Source organism: Plecotus auritus, assembly GCF_963455305.1.
Source record: "Plecotus auritus genome assembly, chromosome: 7".
NCBI classification, from domain to species: domain Eukaryota; kingdom Metazoa; phylum Chordata; class Mammalia; order Chiroptera; family Vespertilionidae; genus Plecotus; species Plecotus auritus.
The window spans coordinates 7979946-7999090 of record NC_137774.1 but is presented as its reverse complement, the minus strand read 5'-3'; the positions used below and the strand labels follow the sequence as shown (position 1 = coordinate 7999090).

The window sequence follows — 19145 nt, the reverse complement described above, 5'->3', positions numbered from 1 at the left end:
CATAGTTCTTATTGTTGAGTGAGCTGCTAAAGAGATAGAAAAATTAAAATAAACATATAAACACATCAACTAAAGTCAATGCTTTGCTCCCAGTTTATGTGCTGGAGGTTAAACCTAATTTAGGTCACAGGACAAATATAAGTATGGAAGATAAATATGGAACAGATTAAAATAAAAAAAATGAAATGGTTCTAGAAACTCAGTAGTCTGGAGTAATCTGAGACAGTTCATAGAAGATTGACATATATGTTGGACCAGGATGAATGAACAAAATTTGAGTAGTCAGTGATGTTGAGAAATTTCTTCTTAATTTTTTATTCGAAAAAAAAAGTTATTAGCACTGAACAAAGCACATTCTAAAAGGCACTTCTCCCTTAATTCTCTATGTGACTATCTCTAGGTCTTTTCTTCCTTCCTCTTCCCTACTCTTTCATCTTCTTTGAAAGGGCAATAAATAGAAAGAGAAGTTTAAAAAATTGAGAGAGAAAAATAGGGAATATAATAAATGAGGTGGGAGTCATGTGTGAATAAATGAGTCCAGGCAAAGAAAAGAGTGAGGTTAAGGCTAAGGTTTGAGAAGACAACAGATAGAAGATTGAGAATCCAGATGAGGGTTTTGTCAAATTATCTTTGTGGGTGAAATCTCAGTTTGTATTTAATGTATATGTCAATAATATAAGACAAAAAAAGTAAAGGAACTTTTCTTCCAGCTTGAAGTGGGAAGTGATGAATGTAGCATGGATGAGGTTTGATGGGAGCCATCTATAGGGCACGAGAGAGAATTTAGCTTATTTCAAGTGCGAATTACTAGCAACTCATTCTTTGGCCTGTTCTCCATCTGCATCCTTGTTACCTGATGGCTTCTTTCCCATGGAATTCTGGAGACATTGGTTCAAAGGAGTCATTAGATGAAGGATCAGAATATATTTCATCTTCAAGGGCCACATGATCAGCATTATGTTGTCGTGACCAAAATGAGGACTTCAGGAAAAACAAGGGTGAGTATTGATGTCCATATTCATCTATGTGGCCAGGAGACAAATTCTGGGTCAATCACCACGTTAAGGGAGAGAGTCACCCCAATGCAGCATAGCAATGCAAACTTTCTGCCAATAAACTTGAAACATGGTCAACACAAAAAAATACCTGTTTGGATATATGTAGCTTCTTAAGGAGAAAAAAGATCACTAAGATGTCTCTATTATAATTATTGTTCCTCTGAGAAGAACTGAAGCTGTGACTTTAAAAAATTCTGGCGGAACTTAAATAAATGTTGATACTCTTCTTAACCCCAAGAACATCAGATATTGCAAGACAAATGCAAGATAGGTCTGGCATGCTGAACTCTATCGACTCTGGCAAAGGAGGAAGAACTTGAGGACTGACTATCTCTACACTAATAAAAAAGTAACATGCTAATCGACCGTACCTTCGTGAAACCCACCAGCCAACCAGGAGTGAGTATGCAAATTAAACCAACAAAGATGATGGGTTAATTTGCATACACTGGCGCCGAACGGCCAGGGGAGCTGTTCCACACCACCCCGGCTCCTCAGAGCCTCTGGGAAGGTGGAAAGGCGGCTCTGGGCAGGAGCGAAAAAGCAGCTCTGGCTAGAGCAAAGGCGGTGCCAGCAGCCAAGGGAATGAAGGCCCAGTCTTGCACAAATCTTAGTGCATCAGGCCTCTAGTTGCATATAAAACAACAAATATTCCAAGAGAAGATTAATTAGGATTTAACAAAAATAAGTGACAGAATGGGAGAGAATGTGGCAAGAGAACTTATTAAAATTGAACACAGAGTGGAATTTCAAAAGCTACTTTGTATTTATGCCTTATGTCAACTCCAAATTATAACATTCCTCTGAAGCAAATTTATGATCTGCATTAAGAATGCATTATCCATGAACCGCTTTCTGGAAATGAATCCACAGTATATTTGCACTTCATTATCTCTTCTGTTTTCCAACATGGTAAGGGACATTATGAAATGGAAGAATTATTTTTCTCTTATATTCTGCAACTGGCTTCCACTGTAAGATTGATGGGTTTTCAAACTTCTGTGTACTTTTCACATGTTCAGGCATTCATCCATGCAATAGATATATACTGAACACTCCCTACATACCTGTCATAGGTATATTATTAGTTAGTACCCATCTTTTCCCCTGGATTAGGAAGCCTAGCAAATAAAAGCATATAGCTTAATTGGGTACATCCTTCCACGAGATTTATTAATACATGATTCTATCATTTTATCTAGTTAAATTTCCTTTCTAACATTCATACTTTTTATCTTTAAAGGAATTTCTAACACAGTCAACTTGTTTAAATTCAGGCTTAAACTCAGTCTTTTTTCTTTCTTTCTTTTCTTTTTTTTTTTTTTTTTTAGAGAGAAAGAGAGTAGGAGGGGGGAGAGGGAAAGACAGAAACATTGATGGAAGAGAAACATCAGTCAGCTGCCTCCTACATGGCTGCTACTGGGGATTAAACCCACAACCCAGCAAAATGCCCTGACAGGGAATCAAACCAGTGACTTCTTGGTTCATGGGTTGATATTCAACCACTGAGCCATATAGGCCAGGCTAAATTCAGTCTTAATGAATGGATGATACAAATAATTCCAACTGTATAATAAATGTATAAGCCAAAAGGTGTAGATCCTGACATCTATTTTTCTGGACTCTTCTAGAAGGCAGAGGTAGTTATTGTTCTTGAGGGATTACCTAAAACACCACTATCAAGTCACTTCTTCAGACCATGCTGTGCGCCTTCTGTCTCACTCCCTTCCCTTCTTCCCTTTCTACCAGTGTTTAGTCACTGGTGACATTTTTACCCACTCAGTATGTTTATGCCATTATTGACTTTCATAATTTTTCCAGCTGTACTGAAGTATGATCAACAAATAAAAATTTATACATAGCTCTCTCTCTCTACACACACACACGCACACACACACACACACACACACACACACACACACATATGGATTAAATGTATAATGAAGGCCTTTGGTGTTCTGTTTTGAATGGGAAATTCAGAGGTGACACAGCCCCTGCCTTTCATTATAAAAGAGGGAGGAAAAATGCAGCAGTATTTCAGCTGCAAGTACCTACTGAGCCCTGGCATGCACTAGGCACTGAGGTGGGTGCTTGGGTTTATCTGTGAATAAAACAGAGCCCTGCTTTTGTGGAACTCATATTCTTTGGGTTGAGGGTGATAAAAATGAAGATTTATCACCTATTGACTTTCCCATTGTGAAACTATGCGGAGACCTTTCTGAAGTAGAGGTGCCCTGGTCCCACCACTGATTAAATGAATTATAATCTCTTGGAGTCGAGCTGGGCTCAGAAGGTTTTTCAAGTTCCCCAGGTGGTTCTGAAGTACAGCCAGGGCTCAGAACCACTGAGCTAAATAGTTAGACAAAGCAGCTATAAATTTCCATGTCTAAGTACCAAGCCAGACTCACTTAGGAACTAGCTTTCTAAGCATCTCTTTAAAAAGAAACAAGCCACACACAAAGCAGAGTGAAGTTCAAACAAAGGCTAGTCATTCTATAAGCAAAATTCAGGCTTCAGTTCCGACCAGTCAAAACAGCCAGAGAGAAATAAAGAACTGATTTGGTCACTGGCAACGACCTTGTTGATTTCAATGACCTTGATGCACAAGATAGTTCTTTAAATATAAACAACACGTGTTAGGAGATTCAGTTTAGGAAACGAAATTATTTAAATGGTGTTTGATTTTAATCATATCACTACTCACTTGGCAAAATTTTTTCAAAATAAATCGTCAATGCCAGATAGAGGAAAATATCAAAAGCCAACATAAAATGCGTTGCTATTATTTGACTCGAGTAGTTCGAAAAAGCAGGAAGTGCATTGGAATTCACATCATAGTCCACACGTAAAAACTGAAAATTAAAAGGTAATTAATTAAGGGAAATTGAGCTTATGAAGAATGTTAAACGGGTTTAGCATAAAAAATAAAATAAGCTAGTCTTTGCCCCGTAGCGGGAATACAAAGTTGAATAAAACTGACTACTTTACTCTCAAATCTATTGGAAAGCATGCATATGGGAACAACTATAATGCAAGTTTTAAAATATGTTCCCAATGAAATGGGAGTGTCAGGAGGAGGTAGAGGAGTATGGGAAAAGATGACATTTGAGCTCCGCCTTTAATAAATCTTTACCAAATAGAACATGGAAGAAAGGTGCAGTGTTCTTTGAAAATGTCTCCTGAGAGAGATTTCGTGCTCTTGGAAGGATCACTGGTGTGTTGAAGAAGAACAAGTGGGCTGTTCGAAAATGTTCAAGCTAATGAGTACATTATAACAAACTGTCCCTTTGGTAAGCACTAAATAACTGACCTGTAATGAGTGACATGACCATTAATTGGAAGGATGGCAAAGTAAGTTCAATGTGAGAATCAGATCAAGAGAAATGACATTTTATGAACAGAAATGTAATTCACTAAATACATTTTGAAGGTGTTTTTAACTTTGATTTTTCTTTTATGGTTTCTATGATCATGCATGCTATTCAATTAGTAAGTCAAAATATGAACTGGAAGAGTTATTTAGTATTATATTTGTGACATCATGTCCACATTTAATTAACTGCCAAAAATAACACCCCGTGAATTATATATTGGCCTTCCAGTTTTTCACTCACCCATGGTTTATATTACTTGGCTAAGTGCTGCCAAAGCTTTTAAACCCCACAATAGTCTTTATTAGGATTTTATACCTTATAATACTGAGCATAGAAATGACTACAGACAGTTAAATTCCAGAGAAGGGAAAAACATAGGGTTAATTCATATCAAAAGAATAGTTTATTTTTTATTTAAATATAATTTATTTTATTTTATATTCTCGTGTTCTGAGATTTGAGTTGCTCCTATAACTCAGTGCATAGAGCATTCAAATTGTCATGGTTAAGATAATTATTATGCCTAATCTCACCAGGATGTGGTGTGTAGACACTTATCTATGTTTGCATAGCACATGTAACAAAAATTTAACATGCCAGTGTTTGATTTTTAATGAAGTAAATAATGTGATACCAAAAACAAAATCTCAGACAAGAAAGATGGCTCAGAAATGCCATTAATAAGTAATTAGATGGCTTCTCACCTGGGTCATTCCAAGCATGAAGGCAAAGGGGCTGAGAAAACCCAACATCCACTCCAAGGATGCAGGAAGATGCCTGTGTAAGACCGTGAATCCTAGACTCCCCCAAAAGACAGTGAGAAGGAACACGACCAGGCCAGTGAGCAATGGCTTCTTTATCAAGACGCTCATTAGAAAAGCCAAAGCTATCTATGGGGAGAGAAGACACAGTTGGTTTATGTTTCTCTATAAATTATTCTTAACAGAATAACATAAGAAATAGAATGTATAAAATTAGCATTATATTATTAGTCTATGTATAAAAAACACAAACAGATGATCTGAAATTTGCCCTACAAACTGGCATTACAGGTCAAATACCAGTCTACAGACTCTCCCATGCAAAGAGAGCAGGCACAGAGGAAAAGTGTTATGTAGAACAACAACCTATTTGAAAACCAACACTTAATCTTGTCAGATGGGAAAAAGGGTAATTCACCAACTCACCAAAGACAATCCATAGAGGAAAAAGAGAGTGAAGACCACCATGAAGCCAGTCCAAATTACAAATTGGGTAGATTTTATAATGAGCACCAATAAAAGGGTAGCGATGAAGATGAAACCAGCATAGAGCAAGCCCCAGGAGAGCCTAATGTGGAAACAATGCTGTTTTAATATTTCATGTTCCATTGGAAAGGGACTACCGTGGATTCTAACACACCTGGAATAGCTCAGCTTGTGACATTTTAAATTCCAGTTACCCAGCCCCGATATACCAGCCTGTTCTGCCAGTTTGCTCCCTCAAGTACAGTAGACTCAGTGGTCATCCCCCAGGACCCCTGCTTTGCAATCACCCCCAAAACCCAAACCTCATGTTCTCCCTTCGAGATGCATAGTAACCCCTAGCCTCAGCCTGGCAAGCATTCCACTAAAAATAATGAATTCCATTCACAGAGAAAAGGTAAAAAACCCCACAACATTACATTTGCATAATGATGCTTTGAAGAAGTCCACTTTCCCTAAATTCCTACCTTTATTTATTGGTATACTTGACTCACCAGAATGCTGAATGTCGAAGACCCATCATTGTCATCAAACCCTTCATCCTTTTCCTCTCTCTTGTAACATTAATAGTGGCATAATAAGTGAATGGGGAAAAGGAAATAATGTAGAAGAAAAGGATGAAATTCATGGTTATCCCTTGTTGACTCACGAAGGGATGTATCTTCATATTTTTTCCAGTAACTGACATCAATTCCTCCATCACCGAGTGATTTGTTGTGATCTGAAGAAAGACATTGTTTTGTATATTCATGAATGACAGGCTCCATTTTCTTTCATCATCTCTTATACTATGGACACGTAATGGGTCTGTGTGGAGCTGATGCTAGCCCAACTTTTCACTTCCCTGTTCTGCCACTGGCCCGCTTGGAGCCTCCACTCCAGGCAACCTGAGCGGCACACAGTTCCCCAAAATTGCTATGTGCTTTATCGCCTCCCTGCCTAACCTTGCCTGATGATTTGCTTGCAATGTCTTTATGACATTATCTATTCAGCAAACCTCTTCCCTGAAGCTTCAATGTGAAATGTCTTTTCAATGAGGCATCCTTCCATTGTGCTCATTTACCTGGAAGGACTTTATGAACACCTCCATGACTGCCTACTTCTCCTCTTCCAAGAATTTAATTCTATGCCTGGCTTCCTGAGAAGTTGTCTTCTCCGAGAAGAAAATTTCTCTTCTATTTATACATATCCTCCTTGCCACATGGCAAATTAAGTAAACTTTGTTGTAAGGAAACCGGTGAGTAAATGAAAGAGCAAGGCTATCCTAATATATAAAAACCCTGGGTCAATAACAACCAGTAATGACCAGAGGCTGACCAACAGGAAGTCAGGTCTGGCTGCGCCACGAAGCAAGCAGTAAGGGGCAATCAGGCAGGCAGTCAGAGGGGTTAGGGGTGATCAGGTAGTCAGACTAGCAGTTAGGGGTAATCACGTATGCAGACCAGTGGTTAGGGGTGATCAGGTAGGAAGGTAAGCAGTTAGAGGAGATCAGGTAGGCAGACTGCCCCTTGCAGGGCTGGCCGCGCCCACAAGCAAGCAGTTAGGGGAAATCAGGCAGGCAGGCAGAGTAGTTAGGGGTGATCAGTTAGATAGACCAGTGGTTAGGGGTGATCAGGTAGGCAGACCAGCGGTTATGGGTGATCAGGTAGGCAGATGGCTCCTCTCAGGGCTGGCCCCGCCCCCCTGCAAAGAAAGAGGGAGGCCCAGGCCAGCCAAGCCATTAAACCCCAGCCTGTCACCTGCAGAGGAAGGCCACCAGTGGGGGGGGGGGAGTGGTGGGCAGCGCTGCATAGATGGCAAGCAGTGGCAGAGGCGGGCGCGGGGACAGCTGCCTGCAGCCCAGGGAAGGAAAGCCCCGACAGGCCCTGATCTCAGGCCAGGCCTTGGGACCATACTCAAGGGGTCCCGGATTGTGACAGGGTGTAGGCCGGGCTGAGGGAGCCCTCTGAGTGCACGAATTTTCATGTACTGGGCCTCTAGTTGGTTTATGGTTTTTTTGATGAAACTTTAAAAAAATTGATTTGAGAGAGAGAGGAAGGCAGAAGGAAAGAGAGAGAGAAACATTGATTGGTTGCCTCCCATACATGCCCCAACCAGGAATGGAACCCACAACCTAGGTATGTGCCCCTACCAGAATCTATCCTGTGAACTTTTGGTGCACATGATGGCACTCCAATCAGTTGAGTCGCACGGACCAGAGCTGAAGGAACTTTTGATGCTTCTAATACCAATAAACTGCATTGAACACTAGTTTGCATTGGACACTTTTGTACTCACTTCTATAATAGCAGCATTAATGACAGCTTGAAGAGTCACAAAGCCTGTCTTCCAGAATGTTGTAACACCACAGTCAATATCTCCGTAATATGTTTCATAACAATGAGCTTTAAGGGAAAAATGTATAACTTTTTTGTTTAAGAAATTATTTTCTCTCCCACAGTTATAAAGACATTGTCCTATACTGACTTCTGAAAGGTTTAGAGGCATGTTTCTTTCTCATTTAATTTTTCATCTGGAATTGTCATTTCACGTGAAATAATTTCATTTTGTTCTTTACGGAAAGACAATTTTCCTCGCACTGACTGACCTGCAATGTCTTCTGAGCAGTATGTTAGTTTTTATGTCTATGTGAAAACTTTCCAGGGCTCTCTCTTCTGCTTCACTGGTCTATCTGTCTATTACTATGGTAGCAGCACAGTCTTAAGTACTTGTAAGTTCATTCTTTTCTAAATAGCATCTTGGCTATTCTGTGCTTCTTTTAGAGGTATATTTTAGAATAAATATATCAATTTATATTTAAATATCCATTATGAGTTTGATTGAAATATAACAGGTTCCTGAAGAGATCTGGGCATAATTCATATCTGCAATAAATAAATTATAAACATATAATACATGTGTACATGCATATATATATATACATATGTAAATATAAGTATATAATAAAACTACAGTATAATACAGTATGTTAATATCCTTCAAAATCACTGTACATTTTTTAAACGTGTTCATTGGCCTGTTGACATCACCATCGTAGATAAAGATTTTAAACTCACTGCATTAACATCTATTCCCACATATGCCTTATGACATAAATTAAATAGAAAGTAGTGGAGTTGTATAGCTAGAAAGTTACCTGTATGGTCTTTGTGTTCCTTCCTACTTGAAATTTGATACCATGGGAATTTCAAATTATATGAGAATGTATTAGTAAAGATGACTGCTACTACTTCATGAGGAAAATGTAGCCTTAATTCTTCAATACTTTCTTCATCAGACAGTCCCCAGATATCTGTGTGTGCTATTATAAGAAAGAAATATTATAATTAACTAGAGGACCAATGAACAAAATTCATGCAAGAGTAGGCCTTCCTTCACCCTGCTGACAGCAGGGGCTTCCCTCTTGCACCCGGGACCCGGACTTCTCTCCGGCTGCCGACAGGCACCAGGGACCTTGGCTTCCCTTGCAGCCCCGGCTTCATCCGGAAGGTCATCTGGAAGGACGTCCGGTCTAATTAGCATATTATGCTTTTATTATGATAGACAATTTCTTAGGAGACTAACTTCAGGTTTCCCATTCAATTGCTTTTACTAAAGTTCTTTATGGAAATAAAATTAAATAAAATATCAATTTGGAGTAAGTCAGGCACAGTCAAAGTTGGGTACAGACATTTCTACTTAAGAAATAAATTTTTTATTGATTTCAGAGAGGAAGGGAGAGGGAGAGAGAAAGAGAAACATCAATGATGAGAGAGAATCATTGATCAGCTGCTCCTTTATGCCTGACACTGGGGATCAAACCTACAACCCAGTTGGTCATGTGCCCTGACTGGGAAGCTAACTGTGACCTCCTGCTTCATAGGTTGATGCTTAACCACTGAGCAACACTGGCTGGTGGGACAGACTTTTCTATAATTTTATCCAGATAGTGTATAATCAGAAGACATACATAAAAATTATTTTCATATGTTGGAATTATTGAACCAATTTTAATTACATATAATATACCATATCAATTAAACTACTCACAGAAGAATTGGCATTACAAAAAATCTAGAATTAGCATTACAATAAATCTAAAATTATATATATATATATATCACAATTAGGTACTGTTTTATGGGAGAAAAGTTCTGGATTGGGGTGGGAATGTCAAAGATCAAAGTGGAGGGAGCAGGCAGCATGTATTTTGACAGAATTAACATTTTCCCCCTGGGAAAATATTTTTCATTCAATATGTTATAATCATGAGTAAGTTCCTTAACCTTTTTGACTCAATTTCCATATTTGTAAAATAAACTTAATATCAATTATTATTAGTACAGAATATTATATGTAGTACAGATAAATATAAACAGAATAATACTAATAATATTACAGAATAATATTCTATTGCTATAGAATAAAGTCTAAAAATCTAGCACATAGTAGCATTTCATGAATATTTATTATCATAATCACAAATGACCTTACTGTAAAATAAAGATAATAACAAATTCATTGTGAAGACAAACTCCAGGTAAAGATGTTGCACAGAGTAGTCATTTAATGAACATCTGTGATTGCTATTGCACGTGACTTTTAACAAAGGTGTTGTTGAGAAGCACATGTTTATGTCATCGGGACCCCCAGGAGGGCACTGTGAAGCAGGGTAGGAACAAACCCATCTCAGGGTAGACAGGAAGAGTAGGCCTCAGTTTGTCAGGCAGATCAGGTTAAGATCTTGAATCAAAGGCAGATTCAGTGTTTGCAGGCAAGATGTACAGTGTAGACATGCAGATTCAAGTGGAACCAATGGTGTGATGTGCGGTGCGGTACCATGGGAAAGCTAGGGAGGTCTACACCCACCCTCCTGGCCTGTGTGCAGGGAAGCAAGGACAGGAAAGAAAGGTCCACATAATCTGGGATGTGCAATCATGAACACAGACTGCAGAGCAGGTGGACTTCGGGATGCTGAGTTCAGATACGGAGTCAGAATTCAAACACAACATGAATGGTTACTGGGGCCAGAGTGGAATTATGGACAGAGGTTGACAAAAAGAAGAGACATTAATTCTATAACTTCCAGTGACTGGGTGGAACAAGAGTCACAGGTTGCCTTTATAATAATACCACTCTTGGTAAGGAATTATGGTGCCTAAAATTAATACTGAGTCCCTTCCAAGTCATGTTTTTATGTTCTTTAAAAAAAAAATTCCAGATTTAATTCCATAAAAGTCATCCTTTTAAACTGCGCAATGTCCCGATTTTCAGGATATTCACAACGTTTGTGCAAGCAGTAAGCCACTGTCAAATTATAACTCAATTCACATGTATGGGGCAATCACCATAGATTCCCATTTGAAGTGTGTGTTTATATTTGTAAAAAAACAAAACTGCTGTTTTAATTGCCTGACATCCAGTCCTCCTTCTAGTAAACACCCTAACATTTATCTACGATACTGCCTCTCTTCCATTCACACATCCTGTGGTTTGGATGTGGTTCACAGGGGGACCTGGTAACCCAACTGATGGACAATGACAATACTTTTCTCTCCCTATCCAATGAGATTAGTTCCTGATGGACCAAGATCCAGACTAATCTAAAGAAGACCATTTGTTTCATGGGTATAATTTCCAAAATTACTTTGAACTGTTGGGAAAGATCTGTATTCCTTTTTCACTGGAGTTGTTTATGTGGTGGGGCTACAACTGGAGATTCTGAAGACAAACTGCGTCTTTTGGGGAAAGCCAACCTGTGAATGAAGGCAGCACACATTACTTATAGACTTGAGAAGTAGACACATATTTCTTCCTCTGCTGTTGACACGCACCTATCCAGCTGTGCTTTGATACACTTTTTCCTTAAGCTACACAAAAGGTACCTCTTTTTCTTACCACAAGATGAATTGGAATTCCCTCATTCTCATCTGGGATAGTCATGAAAAATATAGTACTGTTAACTTTAAATATGGTGGTGAGACTCAGAGAAGTTGATGACTTTTAAAATGTACTGTAGACATAACACAGAACTACTTTAGTCAAGTGTTCCCTGAGTCTATGCCCAGTTCTCTTGCCTCTGCTCCAGACTGCTTCTCCTCAAATTTCAGGAAATTTGACAGACACAATCTTGACAGTAAGAATGCTCATATTATTTTTCATTGGTAAGTACCTTACCACTAAAGGGTGAACAATTAAAACACAGAATAATCTTCAATAGAATGTTCAAATATAGTTAGGTAATCTTTTTGGTAATGAAAGGTGAGAATAAAATTCCTATAATCAAATTTAAGAGGAGAAAAGACTGGCAGATTTTTGGATAGATAATAAGGAAATACTAGAGCAATAGTCTCATTCCAGTAACAAAGCATCCACAGCTACAAGTCAACAAATTGCTAAACACTCCTCCTTTTCAACATCTACCCACTTGTGTATTCCATGCTTCCCCAAACCCTACACAACATCAGCCAATTTCTTTTTGGAAAGACTGCACACTGCAAGTGATAATCCCTTACTTGGCAAGAAATACATTCATAGTTTTGACTTAGATATGGCCTCTTACGCTCTGGAAAGGGAAAATACATTCACATTTCACATTATCTAGAAATGGTGATAACTGACATAGTTTTCAACAGAAATACAAGTTCAATGCATACATCTGCAGTCAAATGAACCAACTATTGACATTAGAAATCCCTCTTAGATTGCTAGAAAACTTACCATTTATATAAGGGGCCAAGGCAACTTTTTTCATGATCTTTTGGGTTATACTGGTGAGAGGTGTGTATGCAATCTTAATTGTAGATAGGTTAAATGAATCTACCCGTCCCAGGTCCATGGTAGGCAGTGAAGAAAAATCAATGACTTCATGAGTACTAGGATATAGATACAAAATAAGCAGTAGGAGCAATGAGCTCAACCATTCCTACACAATGCAAGAGAAAAAAAAATAACGAAAATGATGATTTCAAATAAGTCACCCACAATCATTTGGTCATGCAGTTTGTCTTGTTCACTTTTCTCATTTCAATGTCACATACATTCTGAACCATTTTCAATATGGACAGTACAAATTTCAGCAGTCTGGGTCATATCAATGAACTATTACTAGGAGTTTATTTGTTTTGTGTTAATCTTCACCCAAAGACATTTTCCCATTTATTTTTAGGGAGAGTGGGGGAGAGAGAGGGAAAGACAGAGAGAAACATCGATGAGAGAGAAACACATGAATTGGTTGCCTCTTGCCCGAGTCCTAAACCGGTCCCAGGCTGGGGAGGAGCCGGCAACCAAGGTCCGTGCCCTTGACCAGAATTGAACCTGGGACCCTTTGGTCTGCAGGCGAGTGTTCTATCCACTGAGCCAAACCAGCTAGGGCTTACCAGGAGTTTAAGTTTTTTGATCCACAGCGCCAGTGTAAAGCATGCACTGATCATGAAAATATGAGAGGCAAAAGTGGCAAGCTGTTATAAACTAGAGGCCCAGTGCATGAAATTTGTGTACTTGGAGGGGGTGTGTGTCCCTCAGCCCAGCCTGCACCCTCTCCAATCTGGGACCCCTCTGGGGATGTCCAACTGCCAGTTTAGTGGGACTGGGCCTAAACCAGCATTTGGACATCCCTCTCACAATCTGGGACTGCTGGCTGCTAACCACTCACCTGCTTCCCTGCCTGATTGCCCCTAACAGCTTCTGCATGCCAGCCTGATCTCGCCCCCAACTGCCCTCCCCTGCTGGCCATTTTGTGATAATGTGGGGGCAGCCATCTTGTGACGACATGGGGGCGGCCATCTTATGATGACCTGAGGACATGAGGGACAATTTGCATATCAACTCTTTATTATATAAAATTATCAGCTGATATTACTGTGGTGACCTACTCATGCTGTATATGCAGATCTCTTCTTATTGCACTGTGCTTTATTGCACTTCACAGAAGGTGCATTTTTACAAGTTGAAGGCAAGACCCTCCACCAGCAGAAAGATTATGACGAATTTCATTGGGATCCTCACTTTATTACAGAGGCCTGCAACTGAACCCACATACCTCCAAAGTATGCCTATATTTATTCTGCTGAAAGCGCATGTGTTGTAAGCGATAGTTTCAAGGCATTGCACAATTAATGGTAATGTATTGGTTACATGCCAAGATTCTAGTATTGGAAACTCAACAGCGTGTTGGCGACCTGAGAAATACTATCTTGTTAGTTATCAATACTAGTCACTTAAAACACTACCAATAAGAATTCACTCTATTCCCTGAATGCATGATTGTAGAAAAAATTTAACAATAGATATACAGTAAAATCCCTACTTAGTTAAAAATGCTACTTAGCTAAAACTATCTGATTTTCTTTTATTAAATATCAAAGTTTAACCAGGATTTTTGTTATATGGTAAAATTACAAGTTGTAATACTAATTTTCTTCTTGGCACTAATCACATTTCCAAATTATCCACTATTTTTGAGGAGAATGATTTTTTTTTTTAAAGAGAAAAGTGCCATTTACTATTTCTGTGGGTTGATTTGTATCCTAACCCAAGGATCTATGCATGGGAACACTGGTAAAAAGTGTGACCATTGCCCAGCCATTGTGGCTCTGTGGTTCAGCATCGGGCCATGAACCAGGAGTTCGCAGGTTTGATTCCTGGTCAGCACACATGGCTGGGTTGCAGGCTTGATTCTCAGTTGGGGGCGTGAAGGAGGCAGCCCATCAATGATTCGCTCTCATCATTGATGTTTCTATCTCTCTCTCCCTTTCCCTTCCTCTCTGAATAAAAAATATACTTTTTTAAAAAAAGCATGACCATTGAATTTAAAACATTTTGGGTTCTCCGGTGCTGACCAACTTCAGTGCCTTCAGACCTCAAATGATGAGTCTGTGTTATCAAAATATCTTGAGAAAGATTTCTTCTATTGTATCAAGGTGTTTTTTGTTTTTTTGTTTTTTTTGGAGGGGAAATACACAATCAGAGATACCTCTGAAGGAATGAACACTATTCAATCATAAATAAAGAAGAGAAACAGATATTGAATCATACCATTAAGGACTCCCTTCTCATTCTCCATTTTTTAAGCAAATTCTTGCATAATAAGGCCCAAGTTTGTTGACACACACTTCTCTCTCTCTTACTCATGTTGCCCTGTTTCATGAGAAAAGAAAAGGGGAGAAGGTAAAGCATATATGATGGTCTTAATGGGAAAAAAATCCTGCAAACACCCAATGAGCAGCCTGAGAACGCCAGTGTTCTGCATCTAAGTGCCTAGTCTCTGAGTGTTCCAAAGTCAGCATTTTATTACTGGTACCCGCTCCCCGCTGCCCCATCTTTCTCACCAATAAGTTCTTCTTTTGGAGGATCTTTCTTTCATTGTGTCTCATGTTAAACCTGGTTTTCCTTTGCTTCTAGTTTTGCCCACATTCTTACCTGCTGCTAAATGTTATCAAGCTTTCTTTCTCCCTTCCATGTTTTCCCTCTCATCCTAAAGATATAATGGTTACTCTTTTTAAACTAATCTTTTGAAACCAAAGGAATTATTTATTTATTTTTGTTGTTGTTTATTCAGGATGGTTACTTTGTATTTTAGTTGTAATTCCAGATTTGCCAATAGAGTGTATAGGTTCCTATGGGGAGGCTGTCATGCATTTGAGCTTGGGCTCCAGATGGAGGTAGAAATTCCACCCGACTGGGCTTGGACAGCGTTAGCTGGGTGAGAAACCCAGAACCCTCTGACTTGTGTCTAAGGCCAGCTTATTGTGAAAACATTCCAGGGGCTCTGCCCAAAATCGACTGCAGAGAGCAGCATTATGCTTCTGCAGATATTGCTCCAGAAATACACAGTAGACCACAGCCCTCCTCCAGGTAAAAGTAGCAAGTCACAGTTTTAGCACATGCAAACTTGAGCAAGGAGAGAGAGTAGGGAGAGAGTGAGTTGGAGATTTGGTGAGGATTAGGTAGGGGAATTTATACATGCTTTTTTTTTTTTCTTTTTTTTTCAGCAAGGACCCAGAATAGCTCCCAGAAGGAGATGCCTCAATGCATAACAATAGCGCCACATCTTTCCATGCCCTAATAACCAATTTCACACAATACGACCTGCTGAGCCTGCCCTGAACACCGTGGGACTGGAGTGCTCCCATAGCTCACTGCATCTGAGCTGATCCATAGGAAGTAAGGGGGTTCCGGAGCGATTCCTAGTTTTCTGGGAAGCATGCCAGGTGACCTGGAAGACTAGGCCAGGACTTTTGAGCAAAGAGCAACATCTCCACCCTGAAATTGGCTTTTAAGTCCTGAACCTGGAGCAAGCAGTCTGCTCCCTCTATGCTACACAACATGGGCCAGGGGTAGAAAGCAGGCCGTTGGCATGGCCTCCTCCATCGTGATAACGAGTGGGTGAGGGTGCCCCTGCCTGAAGCTCCCATTCCATTCGTGGAAGAAGATGCCGACAGGGCTATGCTATTTCCTAGAGACAAGGCTCAAGATATGGGTCTGGAAGCCAGTTCCAATGCCAGGCTTACCAGCCAAGACAGCCTCAGAGGGCATCTCCAGAGGAAGAACCTACACGTGGATGTTCGTGAGGCTGAGAGGCAAGTCTAGGGAGGGTGGACTGAGTGAAGAGGCTGGAGAGCCCATGGAGAGGCAGTCAGAGGGAGGAAGAGATTCTTGGAAAAAAGCATTAGGTGAAGGTGTCCCGTGAGAGGGGATCAGGATCCCCTTTGATGGTTCTAGTGCAGAGAATTCAGAGTAACCACTTAAAAAAATCCTCACCCCCACTGATGTGAGAGAGACACATTAACTGCTTGCCTCCCATACTCTCCCCAACATAGCCCACTGCCTGACTGGGGCTGAGGATTGTACTTGCAACTCAGCTATGTGCCCTTGACTGGGAATCGAACCTGCAACCCTTTAGTCTGTGGGTCACTGCTCTAATCACTGAGCAAAACCGTCCAGGGCCAGCATAACCACTTTTAAAGCAACTGTGCAGGGCTGTGCAGGTGGGTAAACTGGCCAAGAGGGCGATCACCTCACTGTGGAATCAGCCACAGCCCAATGTAGCATGACCATGTCAGCATGACCATGTCAGCGTGACTCCAACCCCTTAGCCTTTCCATTGTAAGTTAGCACCGTGTACTGTATGTTCCCTGAGCTTACGTAAGTTCTGTAGTTTATCCAAAGACTTACAGCCACGTGCATTCCTTTCATACAAGTAGTAAGCAGTTTCAGAGGGTGCTAAGTCTGATCTTCCCCCTGCCCTATGGTTGCTGCATTCAGAACCAATGGTTTACACTGTAGGCGTGTGAAAGCTCTGAGTCCTGCAGAGCTGAGGAGTGTTGGGATGAGGAAAAGCTGCCCATTTCACGTTTGGACCCAATACGTGGTGTGCACAGAGCAGACACCCTGCAAGGCAGCTTTCATTTCTAAAATTCTTCGAGCCCAAGCCCGAGAGGCGGGAACAAGAGACATGAGGGTGGGAAAGGCAGGGGCCCAGTGGTTCATATGGAAAACGAGACAATAATTAGCAAATAATGTAACACAAGAACAGACACGGCGCTTCACGTACTCACAACTGTCCACCTGCTTTTGCCCACCCCTGCGTTTCTGTAAATGTTTTTCGTAAACAGTCTCAAAGTCAGAAAAACAGTTTATCGCAATGCCCCCAAGTTATTGGGCAATAAAAGTGAAGGCCTTCAAAGATGATCCAGGTGTACAAATAAATTGTCAATAATCTCAGTTCTCCACAATCCCTGAACAAATTTCAGCTTATTCCTACATTCAGTTTCTGGCTTAAAACCACGTACAAGTTGCAAAACTTCAAAAAAAAAAAAAAAAGTATGATGTAACTCAGTGCTTTCATCTTTACAGTTTTAAATACCAGATGTCCAAACACATCCAAATAGTCCATTCATTTTCAAAATAGTTTCTCTATAGCTGCTTGGCTTTCAATTTCTAACGATTTATTTATAATCTTGTGATAGAAAAAAACACCCCCCCCCCTCCAAACACAACAGAAAAAGACAATGAACTTACCTTTGAGAAATGTGAAGCACATCTAGAAACACATTTATCCGCTGGTCTTCTTATATAGAAGGCAGCGAGTCACATTCCTTCCTGATCTCGGCGGCCGCATCTGCAGATTTTGCTTTAACTGTTCGGCTTCAGGGGAAAGGTCCCAGGGAGGCTATTTCCAGAAGAGCTATGATCTCAGTTCTGTTGGCCCTGCCAACAAGCACACTCACATGACTGCCCTTGGACTATTTGTCTCTCTCTCTATGTTTTTGTAAAATTGAATAGTTATATGTTATCTTCATTCTCAGTGTTTCAGTTGAATTAACAGAAGCATGAGAGTTTCAGAATAAACTTATTTTTTACCAAGAAGCAGACCCAAGGAAAAGTTAAGAAGGTTTTAAAAGTCTATTTCCCAACTGATTATCCTACTTAAAAATCAATACTATCTCACGGGTAACATTCTTTTAACCAGCTCAAAAAGCATCCATGTTCTGTAACTACGTGAGAACCTGCCTCAGTCTTTGATAGCACTCTCCTTAGACAATCCTAATTGCACAGTAACACGCCTTTGTGCCCCTCTCCATTAGCTACTGACTCGAAGAACAAGCGGGGAACGTCTCATATTTGATCTCTAATCAGGATCTCCTGAAGGCTTCTGAATAAAAACAAAAATGCAGCAAATTACTTAGCTAAACCTGCAGTCACTTTGAGATGGAGATGGCACCGTGGACACAATTAACTAAAAACCAGGTAAACTCTTTCAGACTTCCACAGAGATTGCAGGGAGTATTCTTTTCTGTAGTTAAGACTTTTTTATTTTATTTTATTTTATTTTATTTTTTTAAATAAATCTTTATTGTTCAGATTATTACAGGTGTTTCTCTTTTTTTCCCCCTAGCTCCCCTCCACCTGATTCCCCACCCCACCCCATGCCCTTACCCCCCGCCACTGTCTTCATCCATAGGTATAAGCTTTTTGTCCAGTCTCTTCCCGCACCCCTCACATCCCCTCCCCCCTGAGAATTGTCAGTCCACTCCCTTTCTATGTCCCTGATTCTATTATATTCACCAGTCCATTCTGTTCTTCAGATTTTTTATTCACTTGATTTTTAGATTCACTTGTTGGTAGGTATGTATTTGATGTCATTTTGTTGTTCATAATTTTTATCTTTACCTTTTTCTTCTTCTTCCTCTTCTTAAAGAACACCCTTCAGCATTTCATGTAATTCTGGTTTGGTGGTGATGAACTCCTTTAGCTTTTTCTTGTCTGTGAAGCTCTTTATCTGACCTTCAACTCTGAATGATAGCTTTGCTGGGTAGAGTAATCTTGGTTGTAGGTTCTTGCTGTTCATCACTTTGAATATTTCTTGCCACTCCCTTCTGGCCTGCATAGTTTCTGCCGAGAAATCAGCTGACAGTCGTATGGGTGCTCCCTTGTAGGTAACTAACCGTTTTTCTCTTGCTGCTTTCAAGATTCTCTCTCTGTCTTTT

At 40.1% G+C, this 19145-nt stretch overlaps 1 protein-coding gene across 1 annotated transcript in view; it reads right to left on the bottom strand.

Moving 5' to 3' along the window:
- Window positions 1-17820, bottom strand: part of LOC308252454 (ABC-type organic anion transporter ABCA8-like) — a 49466-nt gene extending 31646 nt beyond the window's left edge. Inside the window, exons 1-10 of the mRNA XM_080677098.1 lie at window positions 17677-17820; window positions 14692-14793; window positions 12376-12580; window positions 8813-8977; window positions 7954-8060; window positions 6171-6397; window positions 5620-5761; window positions 5137-5322; window positions 3763-3910; window positions 854-1022 (exon numbers count right to left, since the gene is read on the bottom strand). Coding sequence (XP_080533224.1) covers window positions 854-1022; window positions 3763-3910; window positions 5137-5322; window positions 5620-5761; window positions 6171-6397; window positions 7954-8060; window positions 8813-8977; window positions 12376-12580; window positions 14692-14787 — 1445 coding nt within the window. The 5' untranslated portion in view covers window positions 14788-14793; window positions 17677-17820. The remainder of the gene's footprint in view (window positions 1-853; window positions 1023-3762; window positions 3911-5136; window positions 5323-5619; window positions 5762-6170; window positions 6398-7953; window positions 8061-8812; window positions 8978-12375; window positions 12581-14691; window positions 14794-17676) is intronic.
- Window positions 17821-19145: the final 1325 nt, after the last annotated feature.